Below are 20602 nucleotides of genomic sequence, written 5' to 3' on the forward strand. Positions count from 1 at the left end.
TAATATAACCCAATATTTTGACTGGTGATAACGTGATTTCGGAACATTTTACGCTCCTTAACACCATATGCATGGGGAAAAAAAACAAGACACATAAACAAACTTGTACCGACAGAATGTCTTTAACCTCGTCTGATTCGATTGACCGAATCGATGATCTCGCGTCAGCCTCCAAAATTGTTGTACCAACATCTCAGAAAGATATGGATCCGCTATGGTACGACACATGCCCTGACTTTGATAATGAGATCAGCATCCCTATCCTTTCGGACACACCTCAGAAGCCAGCCTCCAAAAAGTCTAAACGCGTGGAATCCAGCGGGCATGGAAATGAAGATATCCTGGCTGCTATACGTGAGCTTGCCTCAAAACACGACAAGACTTTTCAAAAAGTATCTGCAATTGAAATTACCACCGAAGCAACTTCAGTTCAAATTAAAAACTTGACTGAGACTGTACAACAACTTGTCGTGGATGTTGGTGCCCACAAAGTGGCGATTGGTCATCTGGAATCGGAGCTCCATACACTGAAAGAAGAGAACAAGTCTCTGAAAGCAAGTATTCAGGAGCAGAAGCGTTACACTTGGAAATGGTTCCTGAAACTGCATGGTGTGGCCGAAAAAGATGCCGAAGATATTCGACGCGTGGTTCTTGACATTTTAGAGAAAATTGTGCCCGGAATCGGAGACAGACTCGAGGACAGTGTGGACGTGATTCACCGTCTGGGACCGAAGCGGACGGATGGTAAAGCCAGATCGATCATAATTCTCTTCTCACTGCGCCGCATCCGTGACATCATCTGGAGTGCTGCCAAAGGTTGCAACTTTCTAAAAGACAACAAACTGCGCCTTTCGGAACCGTTGTCTCCAGATGATAGATCAGCGCGTGACAAGCTGTGGCCTCTAGTAAAAAAGGCAAGAGAAGAAGGCAAAAAAGCAACCTTCCGTAATGCTTTTGCTCTGATTGATGGTAAACAAATTTTCTATTCAGATGTTAAGTAATCTGCCTTGTTATATACATTTAAAGATCTTCCCATGTTTTGGTTGGGACTATATAAATGACTAAAAACTCTTTTAGAATGTCCTCAACAAGGATGTCACTATTTGTGTTCTGTTCCAGTTATAAGCTCTCTTTACTGCTAGTATTTTTACTAGTTTACACTTCTTTATTTGCTTATCACCCCACCAACAATGCACAGTGTGGGTTATTATCCACCTCTCCCTTATATTAGGGCGTATCTAAAGTTAATCCTTTGTACTTTGTTCACTTTGTTCAAAATTCTTCCTGTTATGGAGTATTTGTTTAGATCCTTATCGATTTCAACTTTGAATGTCAGAGGTTTGCGAGACAATTTAAAAAGAAAAGCAATTTTTTTGTTTTGTAAGAAAAGTGCAGCTGATTTTATTTTTCTTCAAGAAACTCATTCAACAAGTGCTGATGTTAAACTATGGAAATCACAATGGGGAAACAGTATTTTTTTTAGCCATGGAAGCAATCACTCAGCTGGTTCAGCTATTTTGGTACACCAATTTAAGGGGAGTATATTAGAAACTTTCTGTTCAAATGAAGGCAGGTGGATCATAGCCGTAATCAAGCAAGATAATGCCACCTTTATAATTTGTTGTGTATATGGATATAATTCTCGTGCTTCTAATAAGACTATGTTCCTTCACTTAACAGAGAAAATTAGAAGATTACAAAAAATATATAATGAGGCCTATATTATTATAGGAGGAGACTTCAATGACTGCATTGATGATAATTTAGATAGGTATCCCCCTAGACCTAACATCAGTTTAAATGATTTAATTTTCTCTATTTGTACTGATCTCTCCCTGACTGATGCATGGCGATTCTTTAATCCCACCACCATAGACTTTACCTGGTCCAACAGAAACTTATCCTTTAGATCAAGAATTGACCTCTTTTTAATTTCTTCATCTATTCTAAATTACCTAAAAGACATTTCTCATAATAATGCCCCCCTGTCAGATCATAAATTAGTTTATATGAAACTGAGTGACATTAATGATAACCCAAAGATGAGAGGCTATTGGAAATTTAATAATGCTCTATTAAAAGATGAAAAATTCAACTACAGTATCACTAATCTTGTTAAAGAGTTATTTTCTGACCCATGTACAAACTACAGAAACACTTGGGAGTTCTTCAAATATAAAACAAGATATATTGCAATAGAAAGAAGTAAAGAAATAAAAAAAAATAAACACAAAATTGAATCAGAACTGATTAACAGACTAAATAAATTACTAGCCAAGGATAAAACTACGGAGGAGGAGGATTTAGAAATAAAAGAATTAAATTTAGAATTTGATAAAGTTTACCTAGAATTAGCAAAAGGAGCATATATAAGGTCTCGGGCAAAGTGGCTTGAAGAGGGAGAAAAAAACTCTAGTTACTTTTTTGCACTAGAAAAAAGAAATGGTCAAAGGAAGGCTCTCTCAGCTCTTAATATTGATGGTGTAATTTCTAAAGACCCCCAAAAAATTTCAGAATTTGTCACAGCATTTTATAGTAATCTTTATACCTCTAAATTTAACTACGAGAATTGTGAAAATTTCATTGATAGTATTAAACACAATATTAAAGTAATTAACAATGAATTCAGTGAAATATGTGATGCTGACTTATCAATAAACGAAATTAAAATAGCCCTACAATCTTTTAAAAAAGGCAAATCCCCTGGTATTGACGGGCTTTCTGCTGAATTTTATATCCACTTTTGGGAGATCATCAAGTTACCCTTATTTCATATGTACAAGGAATGTATTAGTCAGAAAGACATGAGTACTACTATGAAACAAGGAATTATTACACTTATCCCCAAACCAGACAAGGACCAATTATTAATCGACAACTGGCGCCCCATTACGTTATTAACTTTAGACTACAAAATTTTAGCCTCTGTATATGCTAAAAGACTAAGCACTGGTCTAAATAGCATTATTTCAGAACCTCAATCTGGATTCATGAAAGGCCGTCATATATCTAACAATATACGATTAGTTCTAGATTTGCTAGATTATTCTAACCTTATTCACTCTGATGGTCTCATATTGTTTCTTGACTTTCATAAAGCATTTGATTCCATAGAACACAAATTTCTTTTCCGTACCCTAGAGTTATTTGGTTTTGGTAAACCATTTATTGACACTATAAATATGTTTTACAGAGGCATCAACAGCTCAGTAATTGTTAACTTTAACACTTCCAAAAGATTTGACATTTTTTGTGGAGTCAGGCAGGGCTGTCCAATCTCCCCCTTTTTATTTCTTTTAGCTACAGAATTACTTTGTCTAAAGATTAATCATACCAAAGATCTGAAAGGAATTACGATATTTGATAGGGAGATAAAGATTGCACAGCTAGCTGACGATACAACACTATTTTTGGAAGATAAAAAACAATTGCCTTGTGCGCTTGATTTAGTTAAACAATTCTCCTGTGCCTCAGGCCTAAAGCTTAATATTTCTAAATGTGAAATTGTTACAGTTCATGAAACAAATTTCTCATCTTTAGAAAACATTCCAGTTAAAAACAGTGTCAAATACCTAGGTATATATATTTCTAGAAACCCAGATAACAGACGCCAACTAAATTTTTTGGATAGAATGAAAAAAACGAAAAATATCTTTAACATTTGGCTACAAAAAGACCTTTCATTATATGGTAGAGTTCTTTTGTCTAAAGTGGAAGGACTTTCTCGTTTTGTATACCCTACTCTTTCTTTATTCATTAATGATAAAACTATTAAAGAAATCAATAGAATATTTTTGGATTTTATTTGGAGATATAGGCCTCACAAATTAAAAAAAGATTTACTTTCTAATCCCAGAAGTGAAGGTGGTCTTGATTTTTTAGATTTTGCAGATACAGTAAATACATTTAAAGTAAACTGGTTAAAAAGATGTCTTATTAATCCTTCATCTCAATGGTTCTTTATCCCAAATTGTATTTTCAACAAACTAGGTGGCTTGTCCTTCTTATTAAAATGTAATTATTTGCCTAGTAAATTACCTATCCCCCTATCTAACTTTCATCAACATTGTCTTCTTTCATGGAAACTGTGCTATGTACATAACTTTTCACCACACAAAGTTCTCATATGGAACAATGCTGATATAACTATAAAGAACAAATCTCTCTTTTTTTCTAGATGGTTTGCTAATAACTTCAATTGCATTTTATCTCTATTTGATGATACTGGTAATATTCTAACATATGAGCAATTTTCATAACTTTCCATTCCCATTAAAGGAATAATTCTTTGATTAAAGCTATCCCAGCGGGATTAGTACAATTAGTTAGTAGTCATTTAAAATGTAACATAGGTAATAGTGTTTATCCCTCCCTATGTCTAGATGGAATTGACTTTTTGGACAGAAAATGCAACAATGGACACATTCGTAAAGTTTTTCAATCAAAAAGGAAAATTACTCCTAGAGGTAAATTCTACTGGGGCTCAATTATTTCAAATGTAAATTGGAGGAAAGCCTGGCTCTTGCCTAGTAAATTTTGTATATCCAATAAAGTCAAAGAAACCCATTTTAAAATTCTTCATAAAATTTACCCTGTTAATTCTCTCATCTCTGGGTACTCTGACATTGAAGAAATCGGGGGTGCGTTCTCCGATAACGTTGTCTCTTAGCGCGCTGCGAAGACTCTTAAGTTGAGCCTTAACTACAGGTATACCTTTCCTACGTGTGTTCTCCGAACTATACCTTAGGATGTTGCTTGAGGTAAACCTTCTTAAGTTCGACCTTAGCGGGTGCTGTCCATGGTGGAGGTGCTGAATAGGTTGATATCGATTGCTCAACAATCAATTATTCACTTCATGTAATAGGTTTCGCTGCGTTATGAGATAGCGGTGTTCTTTATTAAAGAAACATTTTAGAAATAGTTCAAGTTCAATTTATTAGGAATATCTGGTAAAAAAATATTTCAAATTGCAAACAACTAAATTCAACCTTCTATATTTTATATCAAACCCGTGCAAAACCCGCAACTTTATTTCCAAACGTATCATGTTTAAACTGCTCCAATTAATCCGCTATGCCTTGAAAGGATCATTTATATTAGGGGTTCCCAATAAGTGCGTTGCACAGGGAAATAAAGTGGGTTGTGCAAGTACTTGGCTGTGCATTACACTTAATATATAAAAACAAACTGCTGTTGTTCATTAGTTCACGCGTTTATTGTGCTTGGACACTGTATGCCCAAGCAGCGCGTTAACAATGCGGATAAAGCTTAATGGACGCATTTCTGAAGCCTGTCTGTCTAAATATAACATATCAAATATTATATAATAGCCTATAAATATATAGTATGATTGATTTAGATTGTAGCTTTGATTAGTTTTAATGTGGAAATTTTGTTGACCTTAGACTATACAAGCAGTAATCAAGTGCACAGTTTATTTTGAATGTTTATAAAGAATATGGCATGCAGTTGCCTCAAAGTTATAAAACATTAAAAAACTTTGATGCAAAGTCGAATTAACATTAATAATCATAATTATTTTTTGTAATTTTACCCGATTTATTTATGCAGTTAAAATACTAGCCGTTAGACTAAGATTTAACGGATATGAAATGCACAAATGAAATCGTAGGATTCGCTGTATAGCTGCATGTTTCACCAACTCCATCACCCAAAATATATTTTTTAAATAGTTTCTTAATCCTGTAGCATTTAATAGTTCGCAGTTGATGTCCCTTTGGAAAACATAATTAAAAATCTAGCAACCATCAATGTAATGATGTCTAATTATGTAAATGTTTTATTCTTTAAATATAAAAATATTTGCCTAATTAAACACGGAGTGTATTGCATTTTTTTTTACAAATATTTAGTTATATAGACTGCAATGTAAGCTTTTATGAAAGTGATGGCCCCTAGGGGAGATCATGTGGGATAAGGTATAGCTAAGAGTGCTCCAGACCAACCTTCCGAACGAACGACTTACAGAAGTGATACGTAACTAAGAACGTTTCGGAAAACACGTATTAGCGATAAGGTACAGCTTAAGGTACAACTTAAGAACGACGTAGCGTTAAGGTAGTTTCGGAGAACGCAGCCCTGTTCCTTTTGTGGTTCTGAGAATGAAACTATTCCCCATCTATTTTTTGAGTGTAATTTAACCAGTCAATTTTGGATTGATTTAAGTGTCTATCTTTTCAACCCTGTAAATATGACCCATAGCTTCACTATCAAAGATATTATATTCTATTATGAATATCCCAAGATGTTTTTCCATGAAAACACTGTTAATTTTTTTATTTTATATGGTAAATTCTTCATTCACAAACAAAAATGGCTTAAATCCCCTTTGTATTTTCCACTTTTTCTTACTGAAATAAGATCTATTGTTACATCTCTTAGACTTATAAAAAACAAAAAATGTACATTTTTTTTTAAATGTTATGATGATCTATTCAAAGATTTAATTTAAATTATGCACTTTTCTTACTCTGATGTTGAGTTTATAACTGTAATACAGTTTTACCTTATGAAAACCAATTATTGATTTGTTTGTTTGTTTGTTTGTTTGTTTGTTTGTTTGTTTTTTGTTTTTTCCTTGTATTATTATTCAATTGTCTACAAGTTAATTCTGTCTGTAATTTGTATTTCCCTGATTTTATGTATATTCTTTATTTTTTCAATAAAAAAAAAAAAGTTGCGTGTTTTTAAAACAGGAGGAAAGAGACACCATGACACTCACCGCACCATTGGACCAGTTGTCAACAATCACTGTTTGATTTGAGACTCGTGCGAACGCAAAGAAGGAGGAGCTCGCCACAGACTCAACACTGGCACAAATCAACACAAATCATATAGATTTTTCATGATTACCATTTACATTTTATATTACTATTTATAACGGCTTCGTTCGCTTTGGCAAGCGCTCAGCAGCGGTTTTCTCTCGCGCGCGTGCACGCTTTCTCACTGCTGCGTGCGGAACCTTGACGGTGCCTCTCTTACATGACACTGAGTAAAGGAGTTAAAAGTTGGTGTTGTTTTCTATCTGGGTTCCTCCGTTGTCTTTTCACGTAAAAGTTAACAGTCAACAGATGTTACTGACAGAGAAGACGGTTGATCGAGTATCATGACTTAACGAAAGGTTAGTAGTGTTTTCCCACACTTATTTGCAGGTTATGATGCTTTCAGGACAGCACTTCTCAAACTTTTTAGCGTGTTATGCTCCTTTAATCCCTTTGTGACCCCACCCCAAATGACAATTCACAATGCAAAATAATTTCAAACCAAAACAAAATAAATGATCTGGTGCATGAAGATCAGTTATGCCTCTTGACAAAGCCGACCTCTAGTCTGAGAAGCACTGCTTTAGGAAAGCCCATAAGTTGGATGATGCCTTTGGGAAACACAACCCATAGGGAGATTTTTTTAAGATGTAAAATAAATCCTTGGTGTCTCTCTCTCTTTCTCTGCAGTAAATGGCAGTGCTGGGGTTTGATAGTGCAGATTATTATAAAAAAAAACATCCTCTTCTGACATCACAAGGGGAACCACGTTTCAATGAGCTATTTTTTTCACATGCTTGCAGAGAATTGTTTACTGGGTTAGATGTTCATGATGTGACCCTGTTAATAATAATTTGATTCAATATTGTTGGCCTACTTGTTTTAACAAGGAGAGATATCTGTCAGACACAGCACTGTTACAGTCTCACGTCTCATAGTATGTTTACAGATTCAAATGGTCAGCTTTTATTCAAGAGCGTCCGCTGAAGCTCGGACTACTACAGGTATTTGAGAGCAGTAAGAACTTAGTTGACAGGCGTAGTTCATGAATGTCTGTCATGCAGATCGGAGTGTCACAGAATAACAAATATCAACCTGAAAAATCACACCTGTATGCTTTCTAAACATTTAGGAAGTAAATGAGGTTATGTGACAGTGAAGCATAAAATACAATACACAGACTTTTTGTTTGTTTTGTAAGAGGTACATACAAGTGAAACCTTTAAAAGAACCCAAACATTTGCAAAGATATAATCACTCAGATCTCCTTTATGTTCTTGTTATAGCGATATCAATCAATAGCACTTGTCAACAACACATCTTGTTATGTGGATTTTAGAAAGGAAAAAATCACTTCTGTTATATGAACTGTTCATGTTGAAATTTTGCAAGGAAACCATATTTTTTTGACACATTACACTGTATGTACAAAATTATGTTACTTGGTGCCGTGAAAAAACTTTCGTATGTTTTGAATAATTTTTCAAAAACATGCTCAACCAAACGGTTGATTTGTCACTTTATGGTAAATGTAGAAAAGCTAAGGTAATGTTTTCAGATCATCCATTTCTGCAGTCAGAATGTACTATTTGCAATGAAATATACATTTCTGATCATTCACAGCTATGAATATGACACAGCTATTGTTATTTCTTATTGAATATATTGAGATCATTTCTTAAGTATGTATTTTTGATTAATATGTATGTAATTACTGATTAATTAATCAAAAATTACTTCTTAAATGATGTTTTAAATAGTTTGAAGGATTGTTTGTAACGTTGGCTTACTCTACACAGCATTGCTGGTTTACAAAGAAATGTTAAAGGGGCCATGTCACAAGACTTTTTTTAAGATGTCAAATAAATCTTTGGTGTCCCCAGAGCACATATGTGATGTTTTAGCTCAAAATATCATAGAAATAATTTATTATAGCATGTTAAAATTGCCACTTTGTAGGAGTGAGCAAAAATGTGCCGTTTTGGGTGTGTCCTTTAAAATGCAAATGAGCGGACGAAGTGCAAACACTGATCACAATGATGGTGGTTTGTTGAAATTGAAACTTAATTGTGCTGTGATTTATTTTCTCTGTCTCTCCCTCTCTGGACTAAATGTCAGTGCTGTGGTTGGAAAGTGCAAATGAAGTGTCGGTATTATTATAATAAGAGCTCCTTCTGACATCACAAGGGGAGCCAAATTTCAATTACCTATTTTTCCACATTCTTGCAGAGAATGTTGGGTTGATCTTTTTCACATTTACTAGGTTGATAGTAGGGGTGTGACGGTTATTATATAACCGTGAGACCGACGGTTATAGTTGAACACCGTCATTAGAACTCTATAACCGACAAAACCGTGTTATTAAAATATAAAAATATATATATCATAAAGAATGTTTTAATACTAATTAAAAACAATTGTCGACAGTCTGTGTTACACGCCCCACCATGTTATCACGTCACGCAATGAAAAATACAGAGCGGAGCAGACACTGACAACACGCTGACATACAGGAGAGACCTGGGCACTTTTTGATTACTTTTGAGATTAAACATATTAAACAAAGTCTCACCTTTCAAATCATCTCTTCCTTCTATTTAATTTATAGAATCAAATAAACATGAATGACCATAATATGTTTTAACCGCGGAAAGGCTCCACCCCGTTTTTCAAGTTCAAATCCTCCCATCTACTAACTCTCCCGAAAGCAAATTCACTGCTAGTTGTCTTGCTGTTAATTATAAATAAACGTAGAGCAAGTAGCTAATCAGTGTTTAGTTTATTCAAATGCTGGTTTCACATCGCAAGCATGAGCACTGAGCTGCGCGTATGCGGAGAGCGTTTGCCGCGCGTGGCCATTGTGCTTTTAAACCGGCTGCGTTTGCAGCGCATATGGCGCAGTTTAATAATAGTATAACAATCTCAAGTTCACATTACTTTATTTTACATGCATTTATGAGCAAAACCTCTTCAAGACGCTTTTTAATCCACATTGTTTTCGTTCTGTTCTGGTCCGTGTAATGACAGATATAGACACAATTATAGACATTAAAAGCCCATGGCACAAATCTGTTTCTCTGAAGATTATTAAGATAATGATAGATATAGGATTCATTTATGCTGGGCAGAGAGTGACAGCCATGGTGACAGCGCAGTCTTCTGGCAACAGTGTGTTTTTTAAATATTTAATTGCTTTCTGTTAAATTTCTCAAAGTCATTACTGTTTAAAACACACTTGGCATCACATTCATGATTTTATGGTAAAATGGCACTTTTGCGTCAATCCACGAGCATTTAAACAAGGCAACCCCCCCCCCCCAGACGGTTATGTGACGAAGCGTCACATTTGACTCTCGTCATAACCGTCATCACAAATTCTGAAACCGGCACAGCCCTAGTTGATAGAATCACTGGGGACCCAATCATAGCACTTAAACATGGAAAATCATGCCATGACCCCTTTAATTTATCTAAAAAAAGACAAAAAATTATGTTGCACTACCAAACTTGACAGTGTGTTTCTTAAATCATAAAATACTAAATGGTATTGTATTACTATCTTTGGCCTACTTTTGTTTTAGGTTTTAAATGCAGAAAGTCCTTATTATTGTTACTTTTGGTCATTTTTATTGCAAAAAAACATGAAAACATTTCATTTCCTGTGTTAAAATGAAAACCTGAAATATTTTAATATGTTATACTTCAATAAATAAAGAAGATTTAATATACAAAACCATTTTATTTTGATTTGTAAAAAAAATAGTATTATAGTTCATATTTTCTAATTTCCATAGTATGTGTTTGAATTCCTTTAAGTGACATATCAACCGTTTGGTAGAGGCCGATTTAAAAAAAATGATTGGATGTGTTGAAAAAAATACATTGATTGTGTTAAGTAGTGACATAAGGAGATAAGAAATGCAAACGAAAATTTTTTCAAATTCCTTTTTCTTGGTGTGGCAGTTAAAGAGTTAATTTAAACCCAGACCCTAAACAGAAATGACTTCCATTAGATGTAGGTTTAATATGTGCTTCAAACTTTATCTAGAGCAAATATTTGTCTGCTTCTAGATAAATATATTTCACTTGATCTCTAATTCAGTGACATTGAAGTGTTCATAGGCATGATATGAGCAATATTTCTGGTGTAATTCTTTGTATAAGGCACAGTATTGTTCTGGAGGGAATGGCTTGTGTTTGGACTTTTCTGTTTTTGTCCCGCGGTAATTTCAGAGGACACATTTACAATATGTGGTTTATATCTGTGTGTTAGGATTTAAACTTCTCTTCCTACAGTTACACATCATTTCAGAGAGACTCATGAAGTAAATGTCACAAAGTCACATACTTTACATACTTGCTTTCTTTGCATTTACGGTGTTGTATGTAAAACATCTGTGTTTTTATTTGTGTCTCACATCATCAGATATTATTAACAGATTCATCCTCAGGTGTACTTCATCTCTTCTCGGTCAGATGTTAAAACACTATTGTGTATAATGTGTGTCCAGTCTGATGTGATTCGCTGTGATGTCATTTGCGTGACATTCGATAGATTAGATTTTTGAATATCTTCCAGGTGTATCTGTGTATATATAAAGATTTACAGAAAAACATTTAATTTTTTAGATCACATTTCATACAGTCCTTATTTGTAAAAAACGAGATGAGATGAGATGAGATGAGATGACATCACCTCACTAATGTTATGAAACAAAACTTTTCTATTTGTATGCATCACTATTTCTGGCTCTTATTTCCATCTCAAACATAAAGATGTGTTAATGTGATGTGTTGTGAAATAATTTCATGTTGATGGTGGTCACTGAACTCTCACATTACTTGTTCTCTTTATTCTTTTATAAGTGATTGTTTCTTTGGTTACTGCAGTACAATAGCTAACACTTACACAATATAATACAGTATGACTCTCAGTTTACCATCACTCCACCCAATCTTACCTGTGAACTTCCTCACTGTATGTGTGTGTGTGTGTGTGTCCGCTCTGAGGGCGGGGTCTGCATGAATGACAATGTCACTTGGCTGAGGGGGCGGAGTCTGTGTGAATGACATTGTGTCTGTAAGCTGTGAGACAGAGTCACTCAGTTACATTTGTCCTTGAGAGAAACACATCTGACAGGTAAAGTCTTTAAATCTCTTTCTTTATGAAGTTATGTGTGTTTAAATGTGTGTATGCTGGTGGGATTCAGGATTCATATCTATCTATCTATCTATCTATCTATCTATCTATCTACCTATACATATATATATATATTATATTATATGATATATTATATATATATATATATATATATATATATCAGAACTATTAGGTTGGACAGTAAAGGTCAGTTTCCTGATTAGGATTTAAATTAAGCCAGGATTTGGCCATAGTTAAAATATGAAATTTAGGGACTTCTTACAAATACAACTTTCCAAAAAACCTTAGTTTTTTTTCATGTATTTATTTGAAAGGGACAATGCACATCAATCAACATTTTTTGTTTGCACTCAAAATGTAAAGACGCCAGAGTTAGCTAAAGAGCTATTTTACTTCTGCAGTCCTTTGGCAGGTCAACACAGTATCATAGTACAAAAATACATAAAAACCACAAAACAAAACCAAACACTAGATAGATAGATAATAAGTACAATACAAAATGTGCATCTTACAGTTTCTTTGGTGCATTTCTTACATCACTATCTACATTTGCACGACAATTCTCAAAACAATTAGTACAAACTGCAAAACCTAATTGATAACCTACAAAAGCGTGTTACTTGCTCAAAATGGATTGGTCATTCCTCAAAAGCAAGTATTCATGTCAATGAAAGTCAGTGTCATCAAGATGAAAAGTCCTGACACCATTGTATATGAACAAGATAGTCAAATGGCTTTGTCATGTTTTCATACTCTATAAATGTTTTCCAATCCAAACAGTCAGATCTTGGTGACCTGAAAATGCTCAAGACAGCACTTTATATTATTTCCACAGCTGTTTGAAAAATACAGTAAAGTTACACATTACTGTACTCAGTTAACTCACTAAATACAAGACACTGAATATGTATGTTTCACTGTTTACTGCATATGCGGCTATACTGCTTTGCAATTCTAATTCTAATTTGAATAAATGTTTAACATGAACTGGTCAAAGTAAAAGTGACCTCTTCTTACATGAGTGCCTATTTGTTGAGACATACAGTAAAGGTATTGATAGTCATGGACACACAGATACTTCCCACGTGAGATCACACGAGAACACAGCGACGTCACAGCATTCTCAGCTTTTTTTAAAAAAGTTATCTCATCAATGGCGGCGAAAGTGTTCATATATATGAACACACCTCACCTTCATCAATGTAGACAGCTGTGTGTTTTTATGTGTTTTTAGTTGTACACACTTTTCTCAATAATGTGGCTGAAATTTGTCAAGAATTTGTAAAGAGCATCAACATTTCTTTGACAGTTTAAACTTTTGTTTGTGTAAGCTGGGTTCAGGTTTATACTGGATGTGTTTTTTAAAGTATTATTGGTATTATCATACAAAGACAAATCTGTTGTTCTTCAAAATATTGCTTGTAGTGGTACATTGCTGAAAATTGTGTTGTCAATACAATATATGAACAGTTTGGTTCCAAAATGCAATACATGCATTTTTATTAGTTACCACCAAAATCAGTATTGTATCAAGTCAGTATTAAAAAGTAAATTCTTTATTTTACGCCAAATCCAATATCCACCGTGTTATTCTGTCATCTTTTCTACCTTTTATCCAAAAACGCAATAAACGCCACTCCTCCTTCTCTGCAGAATGCAATAAATCCGCTCAACCAATCACAGCGCCCCATTCCACGCAATGTAAACAAACAATGGCAGCGCGTTGAGTACAGGGAATCCTAGTTTTCCTCATCTACTTTATACTTCGTGATCGACAAACAAAAACAAAATAATACTTTGATGGCATTGATAAACCTGTGATGTTTTTCTGTGATGGGGAAGAAACGTAAGCCATCAACATCTAATTATTTATGTGAGAGGCACTCGGGCAAAATGCCGGCTGTTGCTTGTTCTCACAGTACAGCATCAAGCTTCTGTCATGCTAACACATTGACCCCAGAGAATCTTATGAAAAACTTTCCATTGTTTTACTCAAAGTCAAAGTAAATCGAGCAGGACCAAAACATTTTACAGCTGATTGCGGAAGTGTTTTGATTAATGCCATTAATGTTTATTTTTCATCAGTGTCTACCACTAGTCAACTAAATGAATATAACATGGCAAAGATGAATGCACATTTATATATCAATTCAATATATTTATAGCATTTTGAAAAAAAAATCATGGATTTATTGCATTTTGCAGAAAAATAATTTGCGTTTATAATAAATCTTTGAAAATCTAATTATGGATTTTTATGGTTTTTATAACCTAAAGATGCTATGTGAAAGTTTGTAACAGAAAATAGTGGTTTTCATCTTGTCACTTTCTTGGTATAGAAAACACGTTTTTACCGAAATTAGTCCAAATGGATTTATTGCGTTTTGGAACCAAACTCTTATACAATAAACAAGTGAGAATAAATCCTGACAAGGTGATCGAGATCAGGGATTGATTTGTGATAACATCTACTGAAAAAACTACATTATCACGCTCATTATCACATGAGTAAATGATTGGAATATTTTTAGCTCATGAATTTCAAACTAGATGAACATGGTTTAATTATATGTACATATATCTTATTAATTTATATTATTGTATATTTAAACATTTACATTTACTTGTTGGCCTACGTAATACATCTACAGTAAAGAACAAAAGTTATCATTAAAACACTGTTTTTATAAAACAAAATGCCTGTCAACATCTTTTTATGTTTTTTATTTTATTTTGGGGGGACATTTTTCCTTTATTGATAGACAAGTAATTGAGAGACGACAGGAAAGTATAGGGTGGAGAGGGGTATGGGATCGGCAAAGGACCTCGAGCCAGGATTCGAACTCAGGTCGCCGGAAGCATGTTTGCGCCATATGTCAGAGTTCTGTCCACTACACCATCGGCTCCAACTTTATATATTATTATTGATATATTTGGCTAACCAGTTCTTAATGAAGCTACATGGGTTGATTATTAAACCTATGTCACGGCGCTAGCTCAAGGCAAAACAAAAGGAAAACCCGGGCCGGCCGATACACATCAGCAAAGAGATGGAATCTTGTTGTGTTAGTACAGGTTATTGGGTATTTTATTACATAGCTGCTGCCTGTTTCCATGACATTGAGAACCGAATTATTAAAAGAACTAAAAATATAATCATTTGGAAAACGTATAGGAAACAAATCTACATGCCATTCATTATATAATCACCTTTACATCAAATACACACAAACAATTCATGTGTCCAAAAGACAAACAGGAACACAGTGGCATGACTTTATGGTCATGTTTCTGAGGTTTGTCTCTTTATTTTCTGACACCAGACCGGGTGTGTTTTAGATATACAGATGAACACACAGGTGATCTTTGGCTTTGCTGTATCATCTCACACGACCGGTCAAACCTGACAGAGTTTCCAGCAGCTCTTTTGTGTCGTGTGCTTTGGTATGTCAGAAATGTGTTTGTGAGAATGCACTCATCTTTGTGTTAAAAATCCAAGAAATGACACATCATCGCCCACGGGCTTCAGCGAGCGTCATCAACACCTAATTTATTTCCTAAACGCATTCATATTCACGGCTTTTTACTTTCTTTGAATGTGGAGTGAATAAAGGAGAGCGTTGTGCTGGTTATTTTTAAATGAATTTATACATTCAGCTTTAGTGTTGTTTATTTAGGGAGATACATTAAAGGTAAATAAAAACTTGATGCTTGATTTAGTATAGTATGTATGTATGTCTTGGAGGGCTCTGACTGGTCAATCTGATTGTGACAGGTTGGGTTTCTTCACCTGGTTGTGTAAAGAATTATAAGGGCTTAAGTTTGATATCTTTAACTCCTCTGTTTCCTCCTTGTTGCTTCCAGTTTTTCAATGTCATCTCTCTTTCTATACCATAAAGATCAAACAAAAGTCCCAACATAGAGAAAATGAATAAATACTTTGACTAAAGTAAATATATAACCCTATTGCATATGCATATTAAAATATAAGGGGCCTCATTTATAAAGCGTTTTACACACAGATCTTAGACCTCTTAGTGTACGCTCAAATCCTCTCTAACGCTTAGATTTATAAAACTCGTCTTTGACGTGGAAAAGCACTTACCTCCACGTCAGTTTCCGACTTGAAGTACGCACGTTTCCTTGTGGCAATATTGCAGTATTGCAGGTAGGCATATTCAAAACTTTTACAGCGTCAACATCATCTGTATTAGAGCTTAGATCGGGCCCAAAAAAACATAACGTTGTGTCCGAGCCTGGCCCGACTGACACATTAACTATAATTATGAGCTTGAGCACAATTAAACCAGTTTCAATGTTTAAACAAGCCACTTGATTGGTGGCCAAAAAAGAACAAGAGCAACACAGAATCATGACCGCAACCTTCTTAAAACTGAAGCCATTAATGCGTGATTAAAGCCCATGCGCGCCAGGACTGCGTACCAGGGAGCGAGAAGAAGGTTTTAATCCTCTGTGCGCTAACAACCTCTCTGGTGCAAGGAAATGTTAGTGCTAGGGCTGCTCAATTATGAGAAAAATCATAATCCTGATTATTTAACATGATTACTTAATGACTGTAAAAACATGCACCTGCGCACAAATACGCGCACGCACATACGAACAATTGAATGCATTTGTTTAGTGTTGTTGCAGAAGGCTGCACGTGTCAAGCAGTGGTGCTCTCAGAGGTGCCTTTTTAAACACATCGGTCCAGCAGAACACAATCATATTTTAAGCACGAGGGATGTATTCCTACAACTCATTGAAATGCACTTCATAAACAGGATTACTTCAGACAAAGCGCAGCTCTCTCTGCAAGTCTGCGAGAGTGAGAGAGGTGTCAATATGCAGCGGGTTATTTTAAACAAAAGGGATAGTTTTCCTTAGCTCACATGAAACACATTAAACTGAACAGATACAAAAGGATTACTACTTTAGTTTATGTTCAGACTACGGACAGATGTGAGAGCGTGTGCACGTGGGACAGAAAGAAGCGCAGCTGTTCATGACGCGCTGGATTTAGGTGCTAGGAGTCCAAGACACGCGTGTTAAGTGCAGGTGCATGCAAGAAGGAATCCTCTTTCTACAAGCTCTTTGCATAAAGTGAAGCCCACAAACCCTCATGCGAAGAAAAGCACGCAATGTACATGTTAATGTTAATCTATATGATGATAATAATAATAACCATTGCCAACTATAATCAAGACTATCTCCATTAAAGCCAGCCATTGGTGATATGTCTAAAGATCATAAATACACAATACTATCGTCTATCGACACAACCCTAGTCTGAAGTTTTACTCTTGACGTTACAGTTACGTTTTGCAGGTCCATACTGAAAAGACACAAACTTAGCACTCAGAAACTGTCACGGTGATCCGTGTCATGTTTTGTTTGTCTCCGCTTACGTCATCTGGACTATTCACAGACTGATTCATCACACCTGTTCCGTGTTTAGTGCTGTGTATTTATACTGCTGTCTGTTTCTCACCTGTCGCCGGATCATTGTCATTGTCATTACTACCCTGTCTGTTCCCCGTGTCACATTTTGGATGTTCCTGTGTTGCTGTTTTACTCCTCGTGTTTTGTTTCTGTTCATTTTATATTAAACTTGCGTCCTGATTCCTGTTTCCCAGTCGTGACAGAAACGTCCATTAACAATCTCCAAACAATTGATTATTCCTCTAAATCTGTATCTTCATCTGAAACAGACTAAAACATAAGGGGCCCTATTTTAACGATCTGAAACGCAAGTCCGAAGCGCAAAGCGCAAGTGACTTTGTGGGCGGATCTTGGGTGCTGTTGCTATTTTCCCGGCGGGAGAAATAAGTCTTGCGCCGGGCGCAAATCAATAAGGGGTTGGTCTGAAGTAGGTTCATTATTCATAGGTGTGGTTTGGGCGTAACGTCAAATAAACCAATCAGAACGCTATCCAACATTCCCTTTAAACGCAAGGGCGCAAGTTCCATGGCGGGTTGCTATTATTATGACGGATTTGACAGGCGCACGCCAGGAGCGGTTTACAGCCGAGGAGACCCACGTTCTTGTAAGAGCAGTCAAAGACAGAGAAGTTGTTTTGTATGGGGATGGGAGAAACCCGCCCAAATCAGCGTCGGTTAAATAGGCGTGAGAGGAAATAGCCACAATTGTCTCATCAGTTGCGCCAAGCACTACAATGATGTCAGGAGACGGGCGGATCCCAAGCTTGCCAGCATAAATCGGGCACGCCGGGCACACAGGAGGACATCGCTGCGTCCACCTTCACCGCTGAAAGGGTTTGGGGGCTTTGAAATCGGACACAAGAAACGCAAGCAAGGTCCAACCCCAAAGTACACTTACAAATCAAGTTCACATACATAAAGGTTTCTTATGAAAACATTTTAATTATTATTTAGATAAAATAAACGTAATACAGCCACACAACAAACTTATGAAAATATTTTAATCGTTATTTGCATGATAATTGTTTAACGCTGCCACACAAAATAAATAAAAACTATCACCAAAATGCTCACCACAATGATTTCCCTTATCTCATATTTTTTATTGTAACAATTTATGATTTGCAAAAATAACAGTTGCATCTGTGTAGATTAGATAAGCAATGCGCGTTGTGCACGCACATTATGGTCAAGCATGCGCCCTTAAAATAGCATAATGAACAACGCGCAACGCGCCACTGACTTTAGACTAGTTTTTTTTTGGTTAGTAGCGCAATTGTTTTTTGAAACTGCAAAATAGCATAAGAGATGGTTTGCGCCGGAGCACGCCTCCTTTTTTGCGCTGAACCGCCCAGGCAGCGCAAGTTCATTACCTAGTTTGCAGACGTGCGTCTGTGGAGGGAAAAACCCCGCTGTGCGCCGGTGCAAAATACGAAATGATACATGCGTCACTGACAAAGTCAATTGCGCTGAGTGCAAGATAGGGCCCAAGATCTGTTTACACACACACACAGAGCTACTGAAGGAGAAACAGCCAATCAGAGCAGAGCTCAACATTATTATTCATGACCCTTTTAAATAACATATTAATAGTCCATTTCATTATAAAGACAAATCCTAGGGTTGTAAATAGACATGTAAAACTGACTCTGGATCATTTTTGCACTTAATACGTTTTACGTTTTCTATTATTTCTTTTTACCTTATATTTTTTCTTCTTCCTCTTTTTCTTAAATTATGATGCTTACATACTTAATAAATACATAAATATAAAACATACATGATGTAAAGTGTTATTAATATATAAACAAGCCTATACAAATGAATTTGTATGTAAACATAATAGTTTTGTAATAGTTTTAGAGCAAACACGTAGACTATAAATATAAGGAAGAAATAATAGAAAACAGGAAAATAATGAAATATTTAATAAATGATATTATATAGAATACATAATAGTATTGCTTACTTTTTATATGTACTTTAGTGATTCATACTGTAAAAATAATTGATTTACTAATAAAGAACAATACATTACAAACATGCACACATATCAGTAGCCGATCCATTTAAACTTTTAACTTATCTATAAAATAAACGTAACGTGATAAAAAACGCTAAGAAACATTAAGAGAAACAGACTTCGACAGAACCCCAAAACACTTCACACCGCTACTGAGGAGCTGAAACTTTCTGACACCAGTTGAGCTCCGCCCACAAAAAACATCATCTCTGTTTGCAAACACGCAAAAGGTCTATAAGGGTGAGAGGGAAAAATGACAGTATACTCATTACAAACATCTAGACTACACCACTGACGTACTGTATATCATTTACATTCATGCATCTACATTATAAACAGTCTACCATCAAGTTAGTGCTGTTATCTATTACTTGCAAAGCTGCAAACTATAAAAGCTATACAACTGCTATACAATACAGTCTTTTATATCATATCATCATTTGTTTCCAATCACTGGTGAAAATTGCAAAAGGTTAGGAATTGACAAGAAATCGCCAGTTTAATCTCGCTGTGTTAACAAGTCGTTGTTTTAGTCATCTCAGTGTTTTTACGTTCTGCTGTTAAAGTCTTTACATTAATCTGTCATGTTGTTGTTTTCTGTCCAACAGGTGAATTTAAAAATGATTGTGTAATAGTGAATTGTTGCAATGGGATCGTCTATAATATTCCTGCTCCTCTATGGAGGTCTGATAGGTTTGGGTGAGTAAAGATCGATCATTTATTTTTCATGTCCTCAAACTCCTGATCTGTGATAAATATTTTGTATAATGACTGTACATCTCTGTACATAAATATATATATTTTTTTTTTCAGGGGGTGTAAAATCTGCAGAGCAAAAGTGAGTAAAATGCATCACATCTGCTTCTTATATACCTTAAAGAGAGAGTTTAAGAAAAGATCATGTCAGAAACTTGGCGTCTCTTGTGTTTAATGGTGTTGTCTTGAAATCATGTAGGCTATAACATTTCTTGTGTTCCTTCATCGTTACGACCTTTTGCTCAATTTCCATTATTTTCCTCTCATTTCATTATTTACAGTCAAACCTGTGGAACCGGTGCTGGAATTACATCAGGACAATGCACTCATGTGAGTCACAGACACACACACACCCGCATGCGCGCACACACTTCTGAATCTGAGTTTTGTTCCGGTTCAGTCCGACAGGTGTGAAACTGACTCGTATGTTGTTTCTAAA

The 20602-nt window shown here is 35.4% G+C and overlaps 1 protein-coding gene across 2 annotated transcripts in view; it reads left to right on the forward strand.

Annotated features, from left to right (window-relative positions):
* Window positions 1-20039: 20039 nt before the first annotated feature.
* Window positions 20040-20602, forward strand: part of mslnb (mesothelin b) — a 61400-nt gene continuing 60837 nt past the window's right edge. For both annotated transcript variants that reach the window (XM_073860099.1, XM_073860100.1), the window contains exons 1-3: window positions 20040-20106; window positions 20221-20245; window positions 20445-20493. In XM_073860099.1, the coding sequence (XP_073716200.1) occupies window positions 20055-20106; window positions 20221-20245; window positions 20445-20493 (126 nt within the window). In that variant the 5' untranslated portion in view covers window positions 20040-20054. The remainder of the gene's footprint in view (window positions 20107-20220; window positions 20246-20444; window positions 20494-20602) is intronic.

Source organism: Misgurnus anguillicaudatus, chromosome 3 (genome assembly GCF_027580225.2).
Source record: "Misgurnus anguillicaudatus chromosome 3, ASM2758022v2, whole genome shotgun sequence".
Lineage (NCBI taxonomy): Eukaryota > Metazoa > Chordata > Actinopteri > Cypriniformes > Cobitidae > Misgurnus > Misgurnus anguillicaudatus.